The sequence below is a fragment of the Mobula birostris genome, chromosome 15 (assembly GCF_030028105.1).
Source record: "Mobula birostris isolate sMobBir1 chromosome 15, sMobBir1.hap1, whole genome shotgun sequence".
In the NCBI taxonomy this organism is placed as follows: Eukaryota; Metazoa; Chordata; class Chondrichthyes; order Myliobatiformes; family Myliobatidae; genus Mobula; species Mobula birostris.
In genome coordinates, this window is record NC_092384.1 from 3,124,542 (window position 1) to 3,151,755 (window position 27,214).

The 27,214-nt window shown below is 44.2% G+C and overlaps 1 protein-coding gene and 1 long non-coding RNA gene across 2 annotated transcripts; both read right to left on the reverse strand.

Annotated features, from left to right (window-relative positions):
• Nucleotides 1–2,844: 2,844 nt before the first annotated feature.
• On the reverse strand, nucleotides 2,845–20,462 carry LOC140210354 (uncharacterized). Its single transcript, XM_072279231.1, has 5 exons — nucleotides 20,249–20,462; nucleotides 18,810–18,920; nucleotides 7,009–7,046; nucleotides 5,633–5,731; nucleotides 2,845–5,303 (listed from the first exon to the last, which is right to left on the reverse strand). Exons 1-5 carry the CDS (start codon nucleotides 20,460–20,462, stop codon nucleotides 5,136–5,138), a joined length of 630 nt encoding a protein of 209 aa, XP_072135332.1. The 3' UTR covers nucleotides 2,845–5,135.
• Nucleotides 20,463–20,466: 4 nt separating this feature from the next.
• On the reverse strand, nucleotides 20,467–21,485 carry LOC140210219 (uncharacterized). The gene is made up of 3 exons (XR_011889177.1): nucleotides 21,420–21,485; nucleotides 20,964–21,284; nucleotides 20,467–20,551 (listed from the first exon to the last, which is right to left on the reverse strand). It is a non-coding gene; the product is annotated as an uncharacterized lncRNA (long non-coding RNA).
• Between the last annotated feature and the right edge of the window lie 5,729 nt (nucleotides 21,486–27,214).

The following is a 27,214-nucleotide window of genomic DNA, read 5'->3' on the forward strand; positions in this document are numbered from 1 at the left end:
TTGGACAGGTTGGGTGAGTGGGCAGATGCATGGCAGATGCAGTTTAATGTGGATAAGTGTGAGGTTATCCACTTTGGCGGTAAGAACGGGAAGGCAGATTATTATCTAAATGGAGTCAAGTTAGGAAAAGGGGAAGTACAACGAGATCTAGGTGTTTTTGTGCATCAGTCACTGAAAGCAAGCATGCAAGTACAGCAGACAGTGGCATGCCGGCCTTCATAACAAGGGGAATTGAGTATAAGAGCAGAGGGGTCCTTCTGCAGCTGTACAGGGCCCTGGTGAGACTACACTTGGAGTAATACGTGCAGTTTTGATCTCAAATTTGAGGAAGAACATTCTTGCTATTGAGGGAGTGCAGCATAGCTTCCCGAGGTTAATTCCCGGGATGGTGGGACTGTCATATGTTGAAAGAGTGGAGCGACTGGGCTTACATACGCAGGAATTTAGAAGGCTGAGAGGGAATCTTACGGAAACATGTAAGATTATTAAGGGATTTGACACGCTGGAGGCAGAAAGCATGTTCCCGCTGATGGGTGAGTCCAGAACCAGAGGCCAAGAATAAGGGTTAGGCCATGTGGGCCACTCCTGCACTATTGTCTATTGTCTATTGCCTATTGCGGGAGATGTACTCATGCCCTCCTTTATATTCTTCGACTTACGTTTAACTTGTCGTGTTTCATCATTTTCTTTCAACTTGCTTTGGCCTTACACCATATCATCAGTCTCCTCTTGTCCATCTCTCTCAGTTGCTCTTTCAATGAACACCAGATATATATGTATATTTTCCATTGCAATTCAGATATAAGTTCAGGAAAATGACAGGCTCCCTTTATTTCTTTCTGCACAGACCAACACTCGCTTGCACAGTATTCTTTACGGTTACCATATTGAGCAGAATTATACATTGGAAACTCGGGAAACTGTAAACCTCCCTGTTTCATGCTGTCTAACACTAATTTGTGTTTAATTTTGTACAACAGAAAAGAGATCACAGTTACAATAAGCTGAGGTGCCATTCTGATTTTCTTTCACGGTTTATCCGTGTTATATATATATATTTAGTTTTAATCATGTTCGTCTATAATATGTTCCTGCATGCCAATGTTTGAGGGGTTGCAACATGGCAAGAAATCACATAATATATATTAATTTTATTAGAGCAGACTCAGGCAAGTACGTTGTTTTACAGAATTACAGAATGGAAATATGAAGGGAACTTAAGATACTGCAAGTCTACACATCAGCGAGCTGTTCGTTCGCCAAGGAGCTGAAGGAGCTGGATTTCGTGAAGGCCGCATTGTCGCTTGCTATAGGAAGACGGTGGAGTCACTGTGCGAAGGCAACGCGCACTCTAACTACGAGTAATTGTGTTGAATGCTTCTCCTCCGATCATAAGACAATAACAATATAAAATGCTGCAAAGTCCACTTCCCTGTTTGTTGGATTGACAGAAGCCGGGAGAGTTGAATGGCTTCAGATTTAGCGAGGACAAGGCCTCAAACCACGGGCTTGCCTGTTGCAGCAGTCCAGGAGAGGAGACGGCGGAGGCGTTGTAGCGCAGCCTCCATGCTGGGTCGGGGGCTGCCCCTCCCGTTTGTGCTGCCATGCAGCAGAATGACAAGCTCGGTTGTATGCGTACATGCTTGTGCGTGTACGTTTGTCTGTTGAGAAATGCTTGTTCTTGCCGACAGCACACATGCATCATCAGTTTACAGGGCATGTCACTCCGGGACTTAGGCTGTGTTACATTTTTAGTGTGAGTATTTATGTGTGTCATATGTGCCCTGTGCTGTGATTTACTGTTGATGTTGTGTCTTGGCCCCGGAGTAATGCTGTTTCGTTTGGCTGTATTGGTGGGTATTTACATATGTTTGAATGATAATTAAGCTTGAACTGGAAAAGACCAGTATCCATTTTAGGCTTAAGATATTGCATGGGTACATTGCGAATCGGAAAGTAAATAAACAGTTCGAAAACCAAGCAATCTAAAACTTACTTTTTGCGATGAAGAAGTACTTCAGAATGTATATTGTATACATTTCTCTGACACTAAGCATCCCTTTGAAACCTTTGAAACAACACATCCCCACCGTATCTGGGCAGGCGAGTGACAGCTGTACTCAGCTGGTGCAGCCGATTAGTTTGAGTCCGTCTTAGACATTTTCTGTAGCATCATTTTCTGTAGCTTCCTGAGTTAAACCCTACACAGTTATGTGATCGCACCACTGTACCGCCCGCTGAAAAATACGGAATTTATTTATTTGTTTATGGATCTATTTGTTTGACATTAAAAGGAATTTTCTTTAATCAAACAGTACTATATAGATCACTGGGCATGAATGATCTACACCATTATGTATGTGGAGCATGATGTTCCCGTTAGGGTTTGTTTATTGGTGCTTCTCGGTAGCTGTAGAGGCCGATCCGGAATTCACATATTCTGGTGCAGTGTGGGCAAGAGTGAGTGGTGTGGTGTTTGTGGGGTTGGTGGTTGGGTTTTTGGTTGTTCAGTTTATACTTTGGCAGCTGCGATGAGGTGGTGCGAGCATTTAACACAGACACTTACACACACACACACACACACACACACACACACACACACACAGACACGCACACACACACACACACACACACACACACACACACACACACACAGACACACACAGACACGCACATACACACACACACACATATTGTAAATGAATGTCTTCTTTCTTGCCTGTAGCAGGGACGGTGGCCTCAAAATAAGGAGACAGCATTAAGAACAGAGTTTACAAGGATTCTTTTTACTCATGAGAATATTCTTATAACCTTGCGATGTAGCAGAGGACATTCAATCGCTGAATGATTTTAACGATTTGATGTAGAGGTATTTAGACACAGTGGCATCAGAGGATGCAGTGACTCCACAGGAGAATTGCTGTTGTGTGTCTCATATGGCCGAGGGACTGAATGACGTCCTATTTCTGTTCCCTTTCCTTCTCCTTCTCACAGCAGAGGCACTCTTGCATCACTGTCTCAGAAACCTGATGAATAGTTAGCTGAAATACTATCACCTTAAAAAATCTTCAGCATAATATTAACGTTTTGTGCACACCGTGTGTATGCCGAATACCCTAGTTATTTATAGTACCTGAAGTAGATTGTTCTTTGGAAATAAGTCTGAAAGTACATCTAAAATAAAACAAAGAAATCCAGATGGTTTTCCCTCTGTCTAGGTAAGAGAGGGGAATGGGTATGGGGATTGGTGAAGGGCAGAGATATTGAGGGAAGTTCGAGAAAGCGATGTTTATGTCCTCAGTTTGGAGGTTTCCCAGACGAAATATAAGGTGCTGTTCCTCCTATCTGACTGTGGCCTCATTGTGACAGGACAGGAAGGCATGGACTGACTTTTTCCTTTTCTCCAGCTCTGTATCTCTTTCACCAATCAATTTCCAAGCTCTTTACTTCACCCCCACACCCATCCCCCGGTGTCATCTATCACCTTGCATTTCTTCCTCCCTTCCCCTACACTCTTACTCTGACTGTTTTTTTCCCTCTCTGAATCTTTTCTCCCCAGTCCTGATGAACAGTCTTGGCCCGAAACGTCGACTGTTTATTCTTTTCCACAGATGATGCCTGGCCTGAAGAGTTCTCTAGCATTTTGTGTGTGTTGTTCTTCGAGTCACATAGTAGTGCAACTCAGAAACAGACCCTTCGAGCCATCGTGCCACTCTGACTTTCAGGGTTTCATTTCTATCAATTCGATTTACCAGGTCTTGTGTCGAGCACTTTGTCTTTGAGATTCACGTGATTTTATTCATGATCTTTAGGTAACACGAGTACCTGCCTGCGATACTTTATCAGACCACAAGACCATAAGACACAGGAGCCGATTAGCCCATTTGCCCCATCAAGTAACCTTCGCCATTCAATCATGGCTGATCCTTCTTTTTCCTCCTCAGCCTTTTCCCCGTAACCTCTGATGTTGTGTCCAAACAATAACCTATCAAGCTTTGTCTTAGTACACCCAACGACCTGGCCGCCACAGCTGCCTGCGGTAACAGATTCTACAAATTCATCATCGTTCGGCCTAAGGTATTTTTTCGCATCTCTGGAGTTTTAAGTGGACGCCCCTCTATTCTCTTTACTAGACTCCCCCACCATGTGAAACATGCTTTCCACATCTACTCTGTCTAGGCCTTTCAATATTCGAAAGGTTTCAATGAGACCCCCTTCATCCTTCTAAATTGCAGCGAGTACAGACCCAGAGCCATCCAACGTTCTTCGTATGATAATCCTTTCATTCCCCGAATCATCCGTGTGAACCTCCTCTGAGCCCTCTCCGATGCTTCCTTGGACTAGGAGCCCAGAACTGTTCTTTATACTGAAGGTGAGGCCTTATCTGTGCCTTATAAAGCCTCAGCATCACATCCCTGCTCTTGTATTCTAGACCTCTTGAAATGAATGTTAACATTGCATTTGCCTCCTCAGCACCGACTCAACCTGCAAGTTAATATTTAGGGTGTTCTGCACAAGGAATTGCAAGTCCCTTTACATCTCAGATTTTTGGATTTTCTCCCCGTTTATCAAATAATCTGTACATTTATTTCTTCTAACAAAGTGCATGACCATGCAATTTCCAACACTGAATTTCATTTGCCACTATCTTGCTCATTCTCCTAATCTGTCTGTCCTTCTGCAGCCTAACTGTTTCCTCAACACTACTTGTCCCTTTTAGTTTCTAACCCGTTTCTAAATATCTTCAGTATGAATAACCTCCGTTTCTGATCCATCCAAACGTCTCACATTTCACCTGTGCTCACGCATTTGCGATCCGATGACGAATTAACTGTTTACAGTTACAAAACATAGTATATGCATATTGAAAGTCCATAAGCTCTCAACCGGATGGATACCGGAATCTACTGGAGGATCGTAACTTTGACAAAGTACTGCAACCGATTTCATCCGGTGGATATAAGGCCACGAACGGGGTCATTCGTTTGGGAACTTCGACTTGAAATAAGGGCTGCACTTTGGTAAATTGACACATATCCCTGTACCACATAGGTGTCTGCGTGTTTCTTGTTGTCAAGCAAAGGACATTGCAGTTAAAATTCAATCAGGTAAAACAAATTCCAGGTTCGGCACGTTTAGTACTTGGGATTCCGTTCCGAATAAATAACGTCGACACTTTGCATCCATCTCGGCTGTGAATGGACTGTGTCGTTCTCCCTATGATAAACAATTTCTGCTTTCTTGGTCTCTGCCACGACGATAGGGGCGTAGGTCACGTTCTTATTAGGCGGCCTCTGCTTGGTCTGAAAAATCCACATTAGTTGGGATAAATCATTACTTTCATTTTTCAATCATATTGAGTTTAAAGACTACCAACTACAGTGCCTGTTTCATTACTTGCAAGTATAAATAGTTGAACTTTTCTGGCCGCTTATCTCTATGTTCGCTCTACCTTTTCTGTCAGGTAGATGAAATATACTGAATACCTTAATAACATGATTCACGTTTTGCACAGCAGAGGAAATGCAGAATTAGGGTGATAGTTAAGTCATCCATCACCTTACTAAATAGCAGAGCAGCTGGATGGACCGAAATGCCTATACTTGCTCCAAATTCCCACGTTAATACGTACCTGCGCGTAGACCGTCCTCTCTTGATTGACGGGCCCTGGAACTTTCCGGGATTTGGTAAGATCTAGTGCAGCGTAAGGCACCATTGCCTCGCTTGTAGACTGCATAGATTGAAACACAGAAATATACACATTTTAAAAGTGCAGGCGCCAGAAACGATCTGTACGCACAAACATATAATGCCGATTATGAATCTGTACGGCCTTGATCAACGCACCTGCACGGACAGTGCAAAAGAAAATAACACACATCGCGTCGACAAAGCTCCTCAGTATGATCTTTGAAATGCCGGAAATTACCTTAATTTCCATACCTGCTTGATGTTGGACTTTACAGTCACAAAACGACAACTTCTCGCCAAGAATTAAACGTAAGTAATAAGTAAATTCAGCTGCAGTCCGTATTAGTGCTTGCAACCACATACGGTAATTTCATTTTCTGGTTACTAGCTTCACTTAGTCATAAATGAAAAGCCTGTTTCCGGCTACATGTAGCAGTTAAGTCCGTGCAAGAAACAGAACTAGCCTGTCACTTTATTTTGAGGATACAGTACAGAATAGGGAACTGCTATTCCAGCAGTAGTCTGAAGGTACGACCAGACCGCCCCAGGCAAGGACAGCAGGTATGATCGATATTCATGACATTGCTCTGGAGTTAAAAGCATCCAATAATAGATCACCTGTTTTGTTGTTAGCAAGCAAGGTTGTTAAAAAGTGAGTTTAAAATACCAGTTTAGCAAAGTAGGATAAAATCTCCTATTAATGTGAACAGACAAAATATATTAGAAACATAAAACATAAAAAATCTACAGTACAATACAGGCCCTTCGACCCACAGAGCTGTGCCGAACATGTCCCTACCTTATAATACCTACACTTTACCCATGTCCCTCTACTTTTCTAAGCTGCATGTAGCCATCTAGTAGTCTGTTAAAAGACCCTATCGTTTCCGTCTCCACCACCGCCACCGGCAGCCCATTCCACGCACTGTCACTCTCTGCGTAACAACTTACCCCTGACATCCCCTCATATTGGATGCTAACTACTTTATGCTGTCTAGAAGACAAACACAGAGATGTCTAGTTTCATTGTTATGCGGGTGATAATGCTAAAATTGTCTACAAATTAAGCTGATGGTAATTAGAAGAATTAGCGAGTGTCAGCAGTCCTGTGGGCATGAACATCCAATCCGCATTTGATGATAATCTTGTAACTTAACAACAAAATACCCACGACAATGAACATAGAGGCACACACACACACACAGACACAGACACACACACACACACACACACACACACACACACACACACACACACATATATAGTGCATTGTGTTATTGCATTTTACATACAATTCAATCGGTTTTGGATACATACCCTGCATTGATCGGATCTTTCTTCCTCCTTTTGAGTGCCTGGAAGTTAAATGAGTTGAAAATTAACATATTGGCATCAAAGACAGAGGATTCACATCGAGTTACTGGACATTGCTAAACATTGCAAAGGAATGGCCTCCTTTCCAGAGTTTTTTAAAATATTAGGACACTGTTCTGATGTTGACGGATTTTAATGTTGGTTTTTGCCTTTGGGGCTTACAATGCCGGCATGGAAAGAGAATTCGTCTGCAAAGTTTGCGAGAGCGCCAGTGTCTCCCCGAATGCCAGAGTTCAGCATTAATGAATTCCGAGTCACCAAAAATACACTGTGCATACTAAGTGAATGAGAGAATCCCTTATATTTTAAATTAGAGGATAATTTCTTACGTTGAGTTCCTGCTTCCAGTTCTTTTAGACGAACAATTGTTTTTGACCAATTCAAGCTACATTCATCAGAACATGGTGATCATTAACGCAAAACCATAGCTAATGATAGAAGGTGAACATGTTGAGGTTTCAAAGCCAATCATCTCCTCACTAAAGGGGAAATAAATCAAACAGAGAAACAACGTTATAGTAATAAATGTTGTCGATGATTTCACAAGTGGAAGTGGTGGGGTGGATGGAAAGTTGACCACATCTTAGGTAAAAATGGAGAGTGAAATACGCTTACGTAGACAGAATCTGTCTGGATTTTCAAAGAAAGTGAAAAGCTACCTACAGAGTAAATGTAAAAGCTCAGTTGGTGACAGTTTGAAACCTTTAGCAGAATGATCATCCCAACTTTGAGAAAGAGTGCCGAAGAAAACGGAACTGCACAGAGTGAGCAGTGACGGTGAGTACAACTGGGACCAACATAACTACTCATCGTGCCGAGTAACGGTCAGTACAACTGGGACCAATGATGTTAGTAGTTAGACTCGGAATCAAACAGAGAGCTCTAAATTTGGATGTGACACAAATTTGAGAGAGATCCTCAGTACTGAGAACATTACAGCGGGTTATCAGAATCTTGATAAACTGATTTAACGCGCGATAGTGAATTTCAACAGAAGGGACAAGAAGATCCTTCATTACTGGAACGTGCGAATCCTATGGTAGAAGAGTGTAGGCGTCTCGGTGAATAAACGCACGACAATCTTACACTACGTCTTTGGTGGGCAAGACCGTAAAACGCAGACAATCAAAACTCAGGTTTAGAGAGCCAAGGCTGAAAAAGAGGGACATTATGCGAAACCTGACGGCATCTCACTCAGAGTGACCAGCAGAGCGGCCTGTCTAGAAACATCGGGCAAAAACACGTTTTTATCTTGTTTTTGAAACAAATTGCAGTAATCGTCCGAGAAATGTAAGGACATCGATTACAGATCGAGTCTCCTTTCTCATAACAAGGACGAGGGATGGCATAATAAATGTGTTAAACTTTTACGAAATTATTAGGTAATTCGATGCAGGAAGATTGAACATAAGACCATAAGATAAAGGAGCAGAAGTAGGCTCTTCGACCCATCGAGTCTGCTCTGCCATTAAATTACGGGCTGATCCAATTCTTAAAGTCATCTCCTTTCCCCTCCCTTCTCCCCATACCCTTTGATGCCCTGGCTAATCAAGAACCTGTCTATCTCTGCCTTAATGCACCCAAAGAATTATTGACCTCCACAGCCGCTCGTGGCAGCAAATTCCACAAATTTATCGCCCTCTGACTAAAGTAATTTCTTCGCATCTCTGTTGTTAGTGGACATCCTTCAATCCTGAAGTCGTGCCCTCTTGTCCTGGACTCCTTTACCATGGGAAATAACTTTGTCATATCTAAGCTGTTTAGGCCTTTTAACATTCGGAATGTTTCTAAGAGGTTCCCGCACCCCCCCCTCCCCCGAACTTTCTCCTGAACGCCAGGGAATACAGACTAAGAGCTGCCAGATATTCCTCATATGGTAACCCTTTCACTCCTGGAATCATACTCGTAAATCTTCTCTGAACCCTGTACAATGTCTGTGTAGCCTATCTAAAATAAGGAGCCCAAAACTGCACACAGTGCTCTAAGTGTGGTTTCACGAGCGCCTTAGAGCCTCAACATCAGATCCCTGCCCTTATGGTTTATGCCTCCAGAAATGAATGCCAACATTACATTTGTCTTCTTACCACTGACTCAACCTGGAGGTGAACATTTAGCGTATCCTGCACATAGAAACATAGAAAGATAGAAAATAGGTGCAGGAGTAGGCCATTCGGCCCTTCCAGCCTGCACCGCCATTTATTATGATCATGGCTGATCATCCAACTCAGAACACCGCCCCAGCCTTCCCTCCATACCCCCTGACCCCCGTAGCCACAAGGGCCATATCTAACTCCCTCTTAAATATAGCTAATGAACTGGCCTCAACTGTTTCCTGTGGCAGAGAATTCCACAGATTCACCACTCTCTGTGTGAAGAAGTTTTTCCTAATCTCGGTCCTAAAAGGCTTCCCCTCTATCCTCAAACTGTGACCCCTCGTTCTGGACTTCCCCAACATCGGGAACAATCTTCCTGCATCTAGCCTGTCCAATCCCTTTAGGATCTTATACGTTTCAATCAGATCCCCCTCAATCTTCTAAATTCCAACGAGTACAAGCCCAGTTCATCCATTCTTTCTTCATATGAAAGTCCTGCCATCCCAGGAATCAATCTGGTGAACCTTCTCTGTACTCCCTCTATGGCAAGGATGTCTTTCCTCAGATTATGGGACCAAAACTGCACACAATACTCCAGGTGTGGTCTCACCAAGGTCTTGTACACCTGCAGTAGTACCTCCCTGCTCCTGTACTCAAATCCTCTCGCTATAAATGCCAGCATACCATTCGCCTTTTTCACCGCCTGCTGTACCTGCATGCCCACTTTCAATGACTGGTGTACAATGACACCCAGGTCACGTTGCACCTCCCCTTTTCCTAATCGGCCACCATTCAGATAATAATCTGTTTTCCTATTTTTGCCACCAAAGTGGATAACTTCACATTTATCCACATTAAATTGCATCTGCCATGAATTTGCCCACTCACCCAACCTATCCAAGTCACCCTGCATCCTCTTAGCATCCTCCTCACAGCTAACACTGCCACCCAGCTTCGTGTCATCCGCAAACTTGGAGATGCTGCATTTAATTCCCTCATCCAAGTCATTAATATATATTGTAAACAACTGGGGTCCCAGCACTGAGCCTTGCGGTACCCCACTAGTCACCGCCTGCCATTCTGAAAAGGTCCCGTTAATTCCCACTCTTTGCTTCCTGTCTGCTAACCAACTCTCCACCCACACCAATACCTTACCCCCAATACCGTGTGCTTTACGTTTGCACACTAATCTCCTGTGTGGGACCTTGTCAAAAGCCTTCTGAAAATCCAAATATACCACATCCACTGGTTCTCCCCTATCCACTCTATTAGTTACATCCTCAAAAAATTCTATGAGATTCGTCAGACATGATTTTCCTTTCACAAATCCATGCTGACTTTGTCCGATCATTTCACCGCTTTCCAAATGTGCTGTTATCACATCCTTGATAACTGACTCCAGCAGTTTCCCCACCACCGACGTTAGGCTAACCGGTCTATAATTCCCCGGTTTCTCTCTCCCTCCTTTTTTAAAAAGTGGAGTTACATTAGCCACCCTCCAATCCTCAGGAACTAGTCCAGAATCTAACGAGTTTTGAAAAATTATCACTAATGCATCCACTATTTCTTGGGCTACTTCCTTAAGCACCCTGGGATGCAGACCATCTGGCCCTGGGGATTTATCTGCCTTCAATCCCTTCAATTTACCTAACACCACTTCCCTACTAACATGTATTTCGCTCAGTTCCTCCATCTCACTGGACCCTCTGTCCCCTACTATTTCTGGAAGATTATTTATGTCCTCCTTAGTGAAGACAGAACCAAAGTAATTATTCAATTGGTCTGCCATGTCCTTGCTCCCCATAATCAATTCACCTGTTTCTGTCTGTAGGGGACCTACATTTGTCTTTACCAGTCTTTTCCTTTTTACATATCTATAAAAGCTTTTACAGTCCGTTTTTATGTTGCCTGCCTGTTTTCTCTCATAATCTTTTTTCCCCTTCCTAATTAAGCCCTTTGTCCTGCTCTGCTGAACTCTGAATTTCTCCTAGTCCTCAGGTGAGCCACTTTCTCTGGCTAATTTGTATGCTGCTTCTTTGGAATTGATACTATCCCTAATTTCTCTTGTCAGCCACGGGTGCACTACCTTCCTTGATTTATTCTTTTGCCAAACTGGGATGAACATTTGTTGCAGTTCATCCATGCAACCTTTAAATGCTTGCCATTGCATATCCACCGTCAACCCTTTAAGTGTCATTTGCCAGTCTATCTTAGCTAATTCACGTCTCATACCTTCAAAGTTACCCCTCTTTAAGTTCAGAACCTTTGTTTCTGAATTAACTATGTCACTCTCCATCTTAATGAAGAATTCCACCATATTATGGTCACTCTTACCCAAGGGGCCTCTCACGACAAGATTGCTAATTAACCCTTCCTCATTGCTCAAAACCCAGTCCAGAATAGCCTGCTCTCTAGTCGGTTTCTCGACATGTTGGTTCAAAAAACCATCCGGCATGCATTCCAAGAAATCCTCTTCCTCAGCACCTTTACCAATTTGGTTCACCCAATCTACATGTAGATTGAAGTCACCCATTATAACTGCTGTTCCTTTATTGCACACATTTCTAATTTCCTGTTTAATACCATCTCCGACCTCACTACTACTGTTAGGTGGCCTGTATACAACTCCCACCAGAGTCTTCTGCTCCTTAGTGTTATGCAGCTCTACCAAGTCCGTTTGCATCTCTGCATTTTGAATTCTGCTCCCATCTAAATAATAGTCTGGTGGTTTATTTATTCCAACAAAGAGCATGACCATACACTTTCCAACACTGTATTTCATTTGCCACTTCTTTGCCCATTCTCCTAAGCGATCCAACTCTCTCTGCAGGCTGTCTGTTTCCTCAACACTACCCGTTCCTCCATCTATCTCTGTATCATCGGCAAATTTAGCTGCAAATCCATTAAGCACCCAGTACAAATCATTAACATACATAATTAAAAGCAACGGTCGCACCACGGACCCCTGTGGAACTTCACTGGTAATCGACAGCCAGCCAGAATAGGATCCCTTTGTTCGCCCTCGGCTTTCTGCCGCCCGCCAATGCACCACGCATGGGATCTTATTCTGCTAAGCAGCCTCATGTGCGGCACCTGTCGAAGGCCTTCTTAAAATCCAAATATCCCACATCTATTTCATCTCATTTGTCTACCCTGCTTGTAATTTCCTCAAAAAATTGCAGTAGATTAGACATTCAGAATTTTCCTTAAAGAAAACCATGTTGGCTTTAGTCTATCTCTGCATGTGCCTCCAGGTATTCCGTAATATCATCCTGAACAATTGATTCCCAACAACTTCCCAATCACTAATGTCAGGCTAACCGGTCCATAGTTTCATTTCTGCTGCCTCCAACCCTTCTGAAATAGCGGATTAACATTTGCAATTTTCTGGTCATCTGGTACAATGCCAGAATCTATTGATTCTTGAAAGATCATTGTTAATGCCTCCACAATCTCTCCAACTACTTACTTCAGAACCGGAGGGTGTATTCCATCAGGTCCAGGAGATTTATCCACCCTGAGACCCGTAAGCCTCCTGAGCACCTTCTCAGTCGTAATTTTCACTGTACAAGCTTCACTACCCTGACACTCTTGAATGTCCGATATACTGCAGATGTCTCCCACTGTGAAGACTGATGCAAAATACGCATTCAGTTCCTCTGCCATCTCTGTGTCTCTCATTACAATATCTCCAGCGTCATTTTCTGTTCGTCCTATATCTGCACTCAACTCTCTTTTACCGTTTATATACCTAAAGAAAGCTTTTAGTATCTTCTTTGATATTAGTCGCCAGGTTTTTTCATAATTCATCTTTTCCATCCTGATGACCTTCTTAGTTTCCTTCAGCAAGATTTTAAAAGCTTCCCAATCCTCTGTTTTGCCGTTAGCTTTGGCTTCCTTGTATGCTCTCTCTTTTGCTTTCACTTTGGCTCTGATTTCATTTGTCAGCCACGGTAGTTTCTTTCTTGCATTCCAAAATTTCTTCTTTTTTGGATTATATCTGTTTCGCATTTCCGAATTTTTTTGCAGAAATCCCAGCCATTGCTGCTCTGCGATCCTTCCTGCTAGTCTCCCTTTCCAGTCAACTTCGGCTAGTTCCCCTCTCTTGCTATTGTAACTTCCTTTACTCCACTGAAATACCGACACATTGGAATTTAGTTTCTCCTTCTCAAATTTCAAAGTGAACTCAATCATATTGTGATCACCGTTCCCTAAGGGTTCCTTAACCTTGAACTCTCTTATCACCTCCATATCAATGCACAACACCCAATCCAGCACAGCCAATCCCCTACTGGGCTCAACAACAAGCTGTTCTAAAAAGATATTCCTTAGACATTCTGCAAATTCTCTCTCTTCAGGTCCAGTCCTGGCCTGGTTTTCCCAATCCACTTTCATCTGAAAATCACCAACGATTATCATGACTTTGCCTTTGCGTCACGCCTTTTCCATCTCCTGCTGTAATTTGTAATCCACATCTCGGCTGCCGCTTGGAGACCCGTATACAAATGGCATTAGGGTCCTTTTACCCTGGTCATTTCTTAACTCAACGCATGGAGTCTCTACACCCTCTGACCCTATGTCATCCCTTTCTAATGATTTAATATTAGTTCTTAAACACAACAATCCCTCTGCCTACTAACCTATGTTTCCCATACACCGTATATCCTTGGATGTTCAGCTCCCAAAGGCAGCCACTCTTTAGCCAAGTTTCAGAGATGTCCACAACGTCATACTTGCCAATCTGTATCTGAATTTTAAGATCGTCCATTTTATTTCTTAGGCTGCGTGCATACAAATATACCATTTTAGCCTAGTATTTGTTGCTTTCTGTTTTAACTACACTATGCCTCTATTGTTCTGTAACTCATCTCACTGGCTGTGATTATGCCTCATCTCCTGCCTGTCCTTTCTATCCTCTCTGTAGCACGCTATCTTTGGTTTATTTATGTTTTCCCCTTCCTCAGCCCTATCACTCCAGTACCCATCCCCCTGCCAAATTCGTGTAAATTCCCACGAACACCTCTATTAAACCTGCCTGCTAGGATATTGGGTCCCTTTGGGTTCAGGTGTAACCCTTCCTTTTTTGTACAGTTGTTACCTCCACCAGAAGAGTCCCCAATGATCCAGAGTTCCGAAGCCCTGCCCCCTACACCAGTCTCAGAGCCTCGCATTAATATGCCTGATCATGCTATTCTTGTGCTCGTTAGCACGTGGCACAGGCATCAATCCTGAGATTACTACCCTGGGGGTCCTGCTTTTCAGCTTCCAACCCAACTCCCTGTAATCTCTCTTCAGGACATTCACCGTTTTTCTACCTAAGCCATTGGTATCAATGTGTAACAAGACTTCTGACTGTTGACCTTTTCCCCTTCAGAATACTCTGCACCGGATCCGAGACATCTCGTACCCTGGCACCTGGGGGGCAACACACCATGCAGGTATGTCTACCAGGCTGACTTAGGGTCTCGGCCTGAAACGTCGACTGCACCTCTTCCTACAGATGCTGCCTGGCCTGCTGCGTTCACCAGCAACTTTGATGTGTGTGACTTAACCTCCTGTCTGTTCCCCTCACTATGGAATCCACTGTGACTACCCGATTCTCATCTTATTCTCTCCTGGGCGGGAGGAGAAGATGGCGGCGCGACGCAGCTCGCAGCGGCCACTCCGGTGGTGATATCTGTTATCTGTCAAGTAGGGTGCCGTGCACAATCCTGATTTGATGGAGACAGACGTGAGAACACGGTGGAACATCTGGTGAAACTTCTCAAAGTCCTGCTTCGCTGCCACTGCTACTGTGTGATCTAGAATCTCCGGAGGGGAAGTCCCCAAGTCATAGAAACATAGAAACATAGAAAATAGGTGCAGGAGTAGGCCATTCGGCCCTTCGAGCCTGCACCACCATTCAGTACGATCATGGCTGATCATCCAACTCAGAACCCTGTACCAGCCTTCCCTCCATACCCCCTGATCCCTTTAGCCACAAGGGCCATATCTAACTCCCTCTTAAGTATGGCCAATGAACTGGCCTCAACTGTTTCCTATGGCAGAGAATTCCACAAATTCACCACTCTCTGTGTGAAGAACTTTTTCCTAATCTCGGTCCTAAAAGGCTTCCCCTTTATCCTCAAACTGTGACTCCTCGTTTTGGACTTCCCCAACATCGGGAACAATCTTCCTGCATCTAGCCTGTCCAATCCCTTTAGGATTTTATACGTTTCAATCAGATCCCCCCTCAATCTTCTAAATTCCAACGAGTATAAGCCTAGTTCATCCAGTCTTTCATCGGCTTTGCTTGTTGCTCGGCGGCTGGGGTGGGTTGAGGCGCTCGGCAGAGGATGGTGCTCAGTGCTCGGTGTCAGAGTGTTGGTTGGAGGCTCGAAGATTTCGGACGGACTCAGGGTCCACTGCAGTCGGTTTCTTCCAATGCATCAACAAGTTTGCGGCGCTTGGAGGTTCATGGCAGGGAGAGTTTCTCCCTTCTACCGTCTGCGTGAGATGATGGGGCTATCGGGAATTGAGACTTTTTTTTTTTTTTACCGTGCCCACGGTCTGCTCTTTATCAAATTACGGTATTGCTTTGCACTGTTGTAACTATATTTTATAATTATGTGGTTTTGCCAGTTTTAGTCTTGGCTTGTCCTGTGTTTCTGTGATATCTTTCTGGAGGAATATTGTATCATTTTTAACGCATGTATTTCTAAATGACAATAAAGGAAGACTGAGTCTCCTCATAATCTAAACTCATCTAATCTAATCTCTTCTGCACCACGGAATCACGGTCAGTACTCGAGACCCGATCACAGTGGTCGTCCTCTGTCAGACCACCCCCTGAACAGCATCCAAAGCGAGATAACGATTACTGAGGGGTATGGCCAGAGGGTGCTCTCTAGTCTCGGAGCTCTTCCCATCCCTTCACAGACAGTCACCCTCTTATCTAACTCCTGTAGCCTCCGGGTGACTAACTCCTTGTAGCTCCTATCTATCTCCTGCTCACGTTCCCTAATAAGTTGTAGGTCATCAGGCCGCAGTTCCACATCGCTAACACGGTCTCTCAGGAGCTGCATCTCGGTGCACGTGTCGCAGATGTGGCCATCTGGGAGACTGAAAGTTTCCCAGGATTCCCACATCTGACACCCAGAGCAAAGTACTAACCTGGAGATCTGGTCTCTGCTCCACCAAAAAAAAAAAAAGAAGAAAAGCAGGAATGAAAAAACGACGTCCGCTTACCTCACTGAAGCCCGAATGATCCAAACCCCTACCACTCTGCCTCAGACCACTGCTATCATGACCGCTCCACTAGGCAGTGTATCCCTTTTATTGCTGAACGTCCCTGCTCCCCAGGTCAGGATTGGTTCTCCGGTTGTAGCCGAGTTCCCGCGAGGCTTCCCCCTTTCAAACTTCGCTCCCGGACCTGTGCACCGCCTCCTCTCCCGGAGCTCTCCAACTCACGATTGGTGCGCCGGTTATAGAACAATACAACACTACACTGGCTCTTCGGCACATTCCCTTTGTGCCGACACTGTGCACTATTCCAACATATTCTCCCACATAACTCTCTGTTATTTCTTCATACATGTGCGTATTTCAAAGTCTCTCTCTTAAATACCTCTAATAATTTGCTTCTACCACCAAGCCTCGTAGCGAGTTCCACGCATTCCCATTCTCTTTTTTATAAGAATTATTACCTTCCTGACATCTCATCTATTCTTTCTTCCAGTGGCCTTAAAATTATACCCCCTTGTATTAGCTATTTCTGCCCTGGAAAATAAGTCTCCGCCTGTCCTCTTTATTTATGCCTCTTAACATTTTGTAAATCTTTCTGACATAATCTCCCACGCTACTTCGCTCCAAAGAGGAACTTCCTAACTCGCTGAACGTGCCCTCATCAGCCATGCTCTGTAATCCAGGCAACATTTTGGTAAATCTCCCTGGCACCTTATCTAAAGCTACCACATGTTTTCAATAATGAAGCGACCAGAAGTAAACAGAATATTCTCAGTGTGGTCTAATCAGAGTTTTATCGTGCTGCAGTCTTAGTTCGCGGCTATTGAATTCAGTCCCCCAATTAATGAAAGTTATTACTTTTTTTACCCACTCAATCGCCAGGCACTGCAAATTTGAGAGATCAATGAACATCGACCCAAGATACCTCTGTTCGGTTGAGGATGAGAGGTGACCTGATAGTGGTGTATAAAGTGATGAGGGGCATTAATCGTGTGGATAGTCAGAAGCTTTTTCCCAGGGCTGAAAGTCTAACACGATGGGGCATAGCTTCAATGTGCTTGGAAAAAGGTATCGAGGGACTGTCAGGGATACGTTTTTCACACAGACAGACGTTGGTTCGTGAAATGCACCGCCGGCGGATTGTGGAGGTGGATATAATAGGGCCTTTTAACAGCCTGTTAGATACGTATATTGAGCTTAGAAAAATAGAGGACTATGCGCCAGGGAAATTCTAGGCAATCTCTACGGTGGGTTACATGATCGGCACAATATTGTGGGCCGCCGGGCCTGTAATGTGCTGTAAATTTCTATGTTCTCTGTTCTAAGTCTACTCTGTTATTGCTCCCTTGTAATCTGCCTTCAGGTTCAGCCGTTGACAGTGAACTACTTCACGCTTTTCCATGTTGTAATTCATTTGTCGCTTCAGAGCCCAGCTCTGTCCCTTTGAAACATCCGGCAAACTTCTACACGATCCACACCACCTCCAGTCTCCGTGTCATCTGCAAGTCTACTAACCAACTCTCCCACTTCCTCATTCAAGCCCTATAAAAAATTCCCAAAAATGAGGGTCTCCAGAACAGATCCCTGTGGAACACGGCTGGTTGCCGTCCTGCAGGCAGAACACACCCTGCCTGCAACCGCTCCCTGCCTTCTATCAGCAAGTCAATTCTGAACCGACTTTCCCTCATTACCTTGCCTGTTGATTTTCTGAATGAGCCTAGCATGGGAAAGCTTGCCAAATGCCTGACTGAAATCCAGAAACACCACACCTACTGGCTAGCAATCCCATCCAGTAAAGCAGTGCTGCTGACAAGTCAACAGAAGCTCCGAAGACTTTATCCCTGCGGGAGGAAAGATCTTCGCCCAGAAGTGGTATGACGTCGTGTGGTGAACACAAAAGCACAAGGGCGACCCATCTTCTATCAGCCCAGGATAGAAGGAGTGGGTACAAATAGAAGGATAACGTACCGAGTATTTCAAAATCCCTGGCCCTATTAACCTTTGTGCACACAAGTTAGTTGGGATACCTACTTCCCAAAAAATGCAGACAGTCTGTGGGCCGGATGGATGTGATAAGTCTTGTTGGATGAGAGTGGCAATGCGAGAAGCTGAACATGAACTGATTATTGGACATGGGCGAGCTGCTGCCGACGGTCAATGCCCCGGTAGGTGTGGAGGGATTAAGAAGACGACGAAGAAGAAAACCCCAAAGAAAGTTGAAAAAGAACTGTGACAACATCGTATTGAGAGTATGGAGTCACGGTGATTTACGCTAGAGGAGCATAAATCATAACCCGCGATGGCGTGCCGATATGTACGATGTAATCAGTTGTAACCCACTGGAGTGCTTAAGGAATAGATAAAACTTCTCTCTCACTCTTTCTTTACCCAACTTCCCCTGCACGTTCAGCTAATTCAGATTCTTACCTTTTTTTCCCCTTGCAATGCATCGCTTCGCAATCAGAAAGACCAGCAATATAGACACCAAACCACTCAATGCACATATGGAGGTCATGACGTCATTGGTAATGCTAGTTCCTGGAAAATTGAAATATATTAGATATAAATGAAAACTGTAGGCGGTTCAGACTAATACATCCCCTTGTCTTTGAAAATGACATAACATCTGAAATTTAGCCATTGTTTTAATTTCCTGTAAAGTACAAACGAGACTGCTGCTTTCAGCGAGCTGTAAGGCTTTTCATCCTCTCGGAAAGTTTGTATTTAAATACGCATAGTTTTGTGCCTTGTTGAATGGAACTTTCAATATTTTTGCACTCTTCTGGTGTGCAGTATGCCATGCCAGATACAGGGAATGAAGAGTTGTGTTTCGGCTTGGGATGGACACTGCCCTGTGTATACTTTCAATACCCCGCTCTGATTCACTTGACAATCAAAGCGGAACGGTAAAGCGGCACTTGTTAGCAGATTACTGGTAACAGCATTTCTCTGGAAGTGAGCTAGTCTTCGCCACCGCAACGGGGAAGTGGAAACAATGATGGAATTGTTGCAACGAAGTTCATTTAATTAAAAACAGAACAGGAGGAAAGGCGACTGGCGGTAAACTGGACAAGTTATTTGAGTCACGGTAATTGCAATTTGCTCCACACAATTTATTAGATGAAAACGTATAAAGAAGTACATATAAAGTACATATAAAATATCTGGAGAACATCCTTTCATTACTATCAGAAAGATTGTGGATATTTTGGCTTCATAGAGGGAGAGGATACAAATAGAAGGATAACGTACCCAGTATTTCAAAATCAATGGCTGCCATTAAGCCCTGTGCACGCAAATTAGTCGGGTTATCAGTACTTCCAACCTCACACCCCCACAAAAAATGTAGGAAAGAATTTGGGGGCGGACGGATGGGATGTTTTGTTGGTGTACGACAAGGTTGAACATGACGGATTATTGGAGGAAATTTACTTGGCAATTAAGGACGATCTGCTTCCTGTGGACAATAAACGGCACCAGATTTTGCTTCTTTTCGCGTCTTGTGGCGCCTTTAGCATCTGTCTGTTCTCAACCTAACACGAATGGAAAACACGGGGTTCCGGCGGGATTCCAGCCTGGGATCATCGCCTCGAGGTCCGGAGCTGATGCCACCATATCAGCGGCCGGCAACACCAGTGTGTCTTAGATTTAATATATTACACAAATCGGAGAAATCGTGAGGATAATTCTCCTAAGACACGAAACTCATTGCATTTTATGCCAGAGAAGGCAGCTTCATTATAAATTGTAAAGAGCTTATTTTGTATCTATTTAATAAGAACCTATTAGCGGTCACAGTGAAGTCCGGTGAAAACTGTTTTAATAATTACCCGACTTTGTATGACAGTTGAGATCCATAGTCTCACCTGTGCTGTAGTTGATGACGATGTAAGTGGCGAGAGCAGAAACCCGGAGGGTGACGTGAGATACCAGACAATTGTAGACTGTCCCGGTTGGCACAACCTGTGTCACTGACAATCTGCTGGAAGCTTCATATAGCCCATCCGAAGTGGAGTTGGTAACTGGCTTGTTGGTTGTAATGTTGGTGCCATCTTTATACCAGGTGAAACTGATATCCATTGGGTAAAAGGGAGATGTAGTGCACAGAAGAGCCAAGGCTTCCGATTTCTCTGGATCTCCGGAGTAAATTTTCAATGGAGCTGGAGGAACTAAGAAACAGTGGAATAGATGGATGAATGGTTGTTTACGGTTAGTTGTATATTCTCGGCCATATCAGCGTTCGATACTAGTAACATAAAAGCCAAAAATTTAAGATTACTACGGCAGGAATTTAAATTGCAATGGAGGAAAATAGTTCTTGATAACTAACGGAGCAAATCGTCGAATATTTGGGATCAGGGGCGGCTGTAAAATTTAGGGCTCCAGAATTTAACGTTGAAATGAATGATGATGTCCAAATACCTTAGCCAGATTTTAATTACTGTCGTTGAATACTCTTGTTTTACATAGTCAGCGCGTGCCGCTACAATTAGTACCGTTATTCTATTTAAGAGGCATTGTACAAAAGACAATTTCTCAGTCGCAAGTTCGCATCAACTGAATCGCTTCTAATGCACCTACCCAACACAACTAAAGTCGACCCGGTTCCGTTGCCAATCATTGTGCCCTGATGGGTGATTGTACAATAATAGACTCCCGCATCTTGTAGACGCACGTTGACTATCTGCAGGAAGCCGCTGAATTTAGTACTGAAGCCGGTCAATTCTCTGGCGTCATGGTCTGGGTTGATGTAATTATTTTCTCCCTTTTTCCACCAATTTATGTCAACGCGGGGACCCTCCGGAAAGGAGGAAAGGGAACAGTCAAAGGAAATGTTTTCACCCTTCAAGATGTTGGCGGTTTTAGGGAGTTGTGTTACGTTGACAGAAGATTCAACTGACCCTAAATTAAAGAAAGACAATTCCGAATCAGTAAGAGACATTATAAACAGCGTATACAATTGTAAAGACGAACTAGGACAAACATAAAGAGTTATTCAATAACTGTTTCATTCTGAAGAATGGGAAAGACATTTACCCGTGAAGTATATCATCCAAAGAAGCAGACAGTGAGGTCCCACTCTGGCCAACATTCTGGTACAAGTGATCACAGAGAGCGCGCTGTCGCGAACTGTTTCCCTGGGTTGAGCGGCCACAGGGTGTGCTGCGTCAGTCTTTCCGCGAAAGTAGTGCGGCTTCCGACTAATATGTGGTGAGATTTACTTTCGTTTCTGCTTATGCGAGCAGCAGCGCCATCGTCTTCGAAACCGATTTTGATTTTAGTGGCTGAATAAAGAGCAACCGATTTCACAAATCGATGTAATCGAGATCAATTTCAATGACGTGTGGTCTGCAGATACATTAGATAAACTAACTCCCCGCTCCATGTAATCTCACTGCACGCTCCCCACTCACTCATTCCCACGTGTCGACTCACACCGTCACACCGCTCCGGCACTCTTCACACACTCTGTTAAGATCGACTCAACCTACCCCTCTCGGACCCACTGCTCCCAGTCCGTTTCCTCAGGAACCGGCCCATCTTGCCTCGATCAAAAGCATCCGACAGGAAAGAGAGGAGGGGACTTCAATGAGGTCCACCGCCCGAGGATAAAAGGTAGAAGCGGTTCGTGGCTGCGTAATGGAGCTACGACCGGCGGCCAATCCGGACATCGGAAGTTTGGAGAGGAGGTGACTCCAATCAGGTCCACCGCCCGAGGATAAAAGGCAGCATAAGAGGCTTGAGCAGCGGCCAGTCGGCATTTGGCGTTGATCAATAAGAGCAAATTTAAGTAAGACAGGGGCAAGCGCAGGGCCCAGCGTTGCAGCAGTATGATCTGAGTGGATATAGTCAGAACGGTAATTTTAAGGCCTTAGCTCTTCGAGGCTTCACTCAGAGAAAGAAAAGCTCCAGTTATTTCGTCTCTTCTGTGTATCTGCTCAGCTACGCAGAGATAACAGGCAGGATAGTGCAATGTACGAAGGCAGGAAGTCCTACAGTATTAAGGAAAACACAAAGACATTTTACAAGTATGCGGAGAGCTGGGGTATGAGAGGTGTGAGAATAGGATCAATCAGGTGCGATAGTGGAAACATGTTCATGGAGTTGTAGGAGGTAACAGAGGTACTTAATTACATTCTTTTCTTCAGCATTCACCAGGGAAAATGACCTTGGGAATTGTGGGGATGACTGACAGCAGACTGAAACGCTTGATCAGATAGACATCAAGATAGAGGATGTGCTGGAGCTTTTGAAAACTACTAAGTTAGAAAGGCCACTGGGTCCGGATGAAGCATACCCCAGGCTACGGTGGGAAGCGAGGGAGAAGATTGCTGAGCCTCTGGCGATTATCATAATCTGTGTGGTTGGTGATAGTATCTCCTCCTCGCTGACGATCAACACTGGCTCATCTCAGGGGTGTGTAATTAGCCCACTGCTCTACTCTCTATACAGTATACACATGACTGAGTGGCTAGGCATAACTGAAACACTATGTATGAAATTGCTGACGATACAACCATTGTTGGTAGAATCTCAGGTGGTGACGAGAGGGCGTACAGGAGTGAGATATGCCATCTAGTGGAGTGGTGCCGCAGCAAGAACCTGCGACTCGACGTCAGTCAGATGAACGAGCAGACTGTGGACTTCAGGAAGGGTAAGACGAAGGAACGCATACCAATCCTCATAGAGGGATCAGAAGTGGAGAGAGTGAGCAGCTTCAAGTTCCTGGGTGTCAAGATCTCTGAGGATCTAACCTGGTCCCAACATAATGATGTAGTTATAAAGAAGGCAAGACAGCAGCTATATATCATTAGGAGTTTGAAGAGATTTGGCATATCAACAAATGGACTCAAAAACTTCTATACTTGTACCATGGAGAACATTCCGTCAGGCTGCATCACTGTCTGGTATGGGGGCTGGGTGGCTACTGCACAGGACCGAAAGAAAGGCAAAGTGTTGTAAATCTAGTCAGCTCCATCTTGAGTATTAGCCAACAAAGTACACAGGACATCTTCAGGGAGCGGAGTCTCAGAAAGGCAGCGTCCATTATTAAGGACCTCCAGCACTCAGGGCATTTCTATTTCTCACTGTTACCATCAGGAAGGAGGTACAGAACCCTGACGGCACACCCTCAGAGATTCAGCTTCTTCCCCGCTGCCATCTGATTCCTAAATGGACATTGAATCTTTGGACACTACCTCACTTTTTTAATATACAGCGTTTCTGTTTTTGCATATTAAAAATATCTATTCACTATACATACATGATTTATTTGTTATTTATTATTATGTTTTATTTTGTTCATTATTTTGTTCTCTCACTCTGTTAGATTATGTATTGAATTGAACTGCTGCTGTTAAGTTAACAAATTTCACGTCACATAACGGTGATGATAAACCTGATTCCGATTCTGATTCTGATTCTGATCTTTGCATCATCAATATGGATGGAAGAAGTACCGGAGGATTGGAGGTTTGCAAACCTTGTCCCCTTGCTCACGAAAGGGAGTAGAGATAACCTAGGAGATTATAGAACGGTGAGTCTTAATTCAGTAGTGAACAAGTTGTGAAAAAGATCCGGAGAGGCAAGGGTTACGGGCATTTGGAGAAACATAATCTGATTAGAGACAGTCAGCATGGCTTTGTCAAGGGCAGGTCGTGCCGTCGAGCCTGATTGAATTATTTGAGGATGTAACAAAACAATTGATGAAGGTAGAACAATGGATGTAGCGCATATGCATTTTAGTAAGGCATTTAATAGAAACATAGAAACATTGAAAACCTATAGCACAATACAGGCCCTTCTGCCCACAAAGTTGTGCCGAACATGTCCCCACCTTAGAAATTACTAGGGTTACCCATAGCCCTCTATTTTTCTAAGCTTCAGGTACCTATCCAAAAATCCCTATCGTTTCCGCCACCACTACCATTGCCGGCAGCCCATTCCACGCACTCACCACTCTCTGCGTAAAAAACTTACCCCTGACATCTCCTCTGTACCTACTCCCCAGCACCTTAAACCTGCGCCCTCTTGTGGCAGCCATTTAAACCCTTGGAAAAAGCCTCTGACTATCCACACGATCAATGCCCCTCATCATCTCATACAACTCTATCAGTTCACCTGTCATCCTCCGTCGCTCCAAGGAGAAAAGGTCGAGTTCACTCAACCTGTTTTCATAAGGCATGCTCCCAATCCAGGCAACATCCTTGTAAGTCTCCTCTGCACACTTTCTATGGCTTCCACACCCTTCCTTTAGTGAGGTGAACAGAAATGAGCACAGTACTCCAAGTAGGGTCTGACCAGGGGCCAATATAGCTGCAACATTAGCTCTGGCCTCCTAAATTCATTTCCACGATTGATGAAGGCCAATACACCGTACGCCTTCTTAACCACAGAGTCAACCTGCGCAGCTGCTTTGAGTGTCCTATGGACTCGGACCCCAAGATCCCTCTGATCCTCCACACTGCCAAGTCTTACCATTAATACTATATTCTGCCGTCATAGTTGACTTACCAAAATGAATCACTTCACACTTATTTAGGTTGAACTCCATCGGCAACTTCTCAGCCCAGTTTTGTATCCTATCAGTGTCCCGATGTAACCTCTGACAGCCTCCACACTATCCACAACTCCTCCATCCTTTGTGTCATCAGCAAGCTTGCTAACCCATTCCTCCACTTCCTCATTCAGGTCATTTATAAAAATCACGAAGAGTAAGCGTCCCAGAACAGATCCCTGAGGCACACTACTCGTCACCGTCCTCCATACAGAATATGACCCATCCACAACCACCCTTTGCCTTCTGTGAGCAAGCCAATTCTGGATCCAGAAAGCAAGGTCCCCTTGGATCCCATAACCTCCTTACTTTCTCAATGAGCCTTGCACGGGGTACCTTATCAAATGCCTTGCTGAAATTCATATACCCTACATCTACTGCTCTACCTTCATCAATGTGTTTAGACACGTCCTCAAAAAATTCAATCAAGCTCGTAAGGCACGACCTGCCATTGACAAAGCCATGCTGACTATTCTTAATCATATTATGCCTCTCCAAATGGTTATAAATCCTCCATCCCAGGATCTTTTCCATCAAATTACCAACCACTGAAGTAAGACTTTGATTCTGAAACAGCCTGGAAAAAAACTGTCAACGGCCATCAGAATGAAAACGCTTCAACAGTGGATGTCTTACCTCATACTAGACAAGATAACAGTGTTTACCGAATAAGTATCATTCCACCTGCAGGACATCTCTGTACCAGATGCTCTGGGGATTTTCCCAGGCCTAGCTATTTTCGAGCACTGTCAATGACTTTTCTTGCATCATATGGTGAGAGCTAGAGATATTCCCCAATGGTTGCACTATTTTCACTTCCAGTTACAATTCTGCAGCAATTAAACAGGCGATAAATGCATGCAACCACCTATGCAGTTTTCAAATGCTGACTGCTGAATGGGTGGGAATATTTGTGCTTCGAAAGTACAAGGCAATAACAATGTCAATAAAGTGGATCATACTGTTAACTTGTGTAATTCCGTATTATTGAGTTTGCTTATTTCTCCAGCATCAGTATCTTGATTGCCACCACTGACTAGAAGATCATCTGGATCAGGTACCCACATCCATAGCTGAATGATCTTTCAGCATTGTGTAGCGAATGGCTCAATTATTGACACCACGTTCCTCCGAACCATTTACAGGGAATGTAGATCGATTATGGTAAAATGCTCCCCAATTGATTGGATTATTATAGTGCTAAATGGTTAAGCTCATTTAGGACAAAACTATAAACTTGACTAACACCTCGTCCAAGTTACCAACCATTTCTTCCTCCCTCCTCCAATGCAGTTTTGGACTATGCACAAAATGCGCTGCAGTTGTTGGCCCAGGTTACTCTGCCAGACCCAAAAGCTGTGACCTTTGTGAGTTCCATCTCTAAGCAACACAAGAGATCAGAGTAGAGGAGCACTGCTATATAGAAATGTCCGTGCAAGTCATACACTACCCTGACTTGGAATATTGTTGGTCACATTTGTCCCCGATGACTACACCTGTAAAAGGTGCATCCAGCTGCAGTTCCTGACAAACCGAGTTAGGGAAATAGAGCTGGAGCTGGATGAATTTCGGATCATTTGTGAGGCAGAGGCAGAAATAGACAGGAGTTACAGGGAGATAGTCACCCCTAAAAATCAGGAGGCAGGTAGCTGGGTGACTGTCAGGAGAGGGAAGGGGAATAGACAGAATGAGCAGAGCACCCCTGTGGCCATTCCCATCAATAATAAGAATGCCGTTTTGGATACCATTGGTGGGGACAACCTACCAGGAACAAGTTGTAGTGGTCACGTCTCTAGCACCGAGACTGGACCCTCAGCTCAGAAGGGAAGGATGGGAAAGAGGAGAGCAGTAGTGATAGAGGATTCGATAGTTATGGGGACAGATAAGAGGTTCTGTGGGAGAGATCGAGAATCCCGGCTTGTCTGTTGCCTCCCTGGTGCCAGGGTCTGTGATATCTCGGATGGAGTTCTCAGTATTCTTAAGAGGGAGGGTGAGCAGCCAGATGTCGCACTCCATGTAGGTACCAATGACGTGGATAGGAAGAAGGAGGAGATCCTGAAAAGAGAATTTAGGGAGTTAGGTGCTAAGTTGAAGGACAGGACCTCCAGAGTTGCAGTCTCAGGATTTCTACCCGTGCCACGTGTTAGTGAGGCTAGAAATGGGAAGATAATGCAGCTAAATACGTGGCTAAAGAGTTACAGGAGGGAGGGCTTTATGTTTCTGGACAATTGGGTCTTGTTCCAGGGAAGGTGGGACCTATTCCGACGGGACGTGT

What these genes read in the sequence shown, in the direction of transcription:
- LOC140210354 (XM_072279231.1), bottom strand. Translation starts at nt 20,462, where the DNA reads ATGGATATCAGTTTCACCTGGTATAAAGATGGCACCAACATTACAACC. An exon ending in CGTCATCAACTACAGCACAG is followed by an intron (nt 18,921 to 20,248) that starts GTGAGACTATGG and finishes TCAATTTTCCAG; the next exon opens with GAACTAGCATTACCAATGAC. An exon ending in CATTGCAAGGGGAAAAAAAG is followed by an intron (nt 7,047 to 18,809) that starts GTAAGAATCTGA and finishes TTTAACTTCCAG; the next exon opens with GCACTCAAAAGGAGGAAGAA.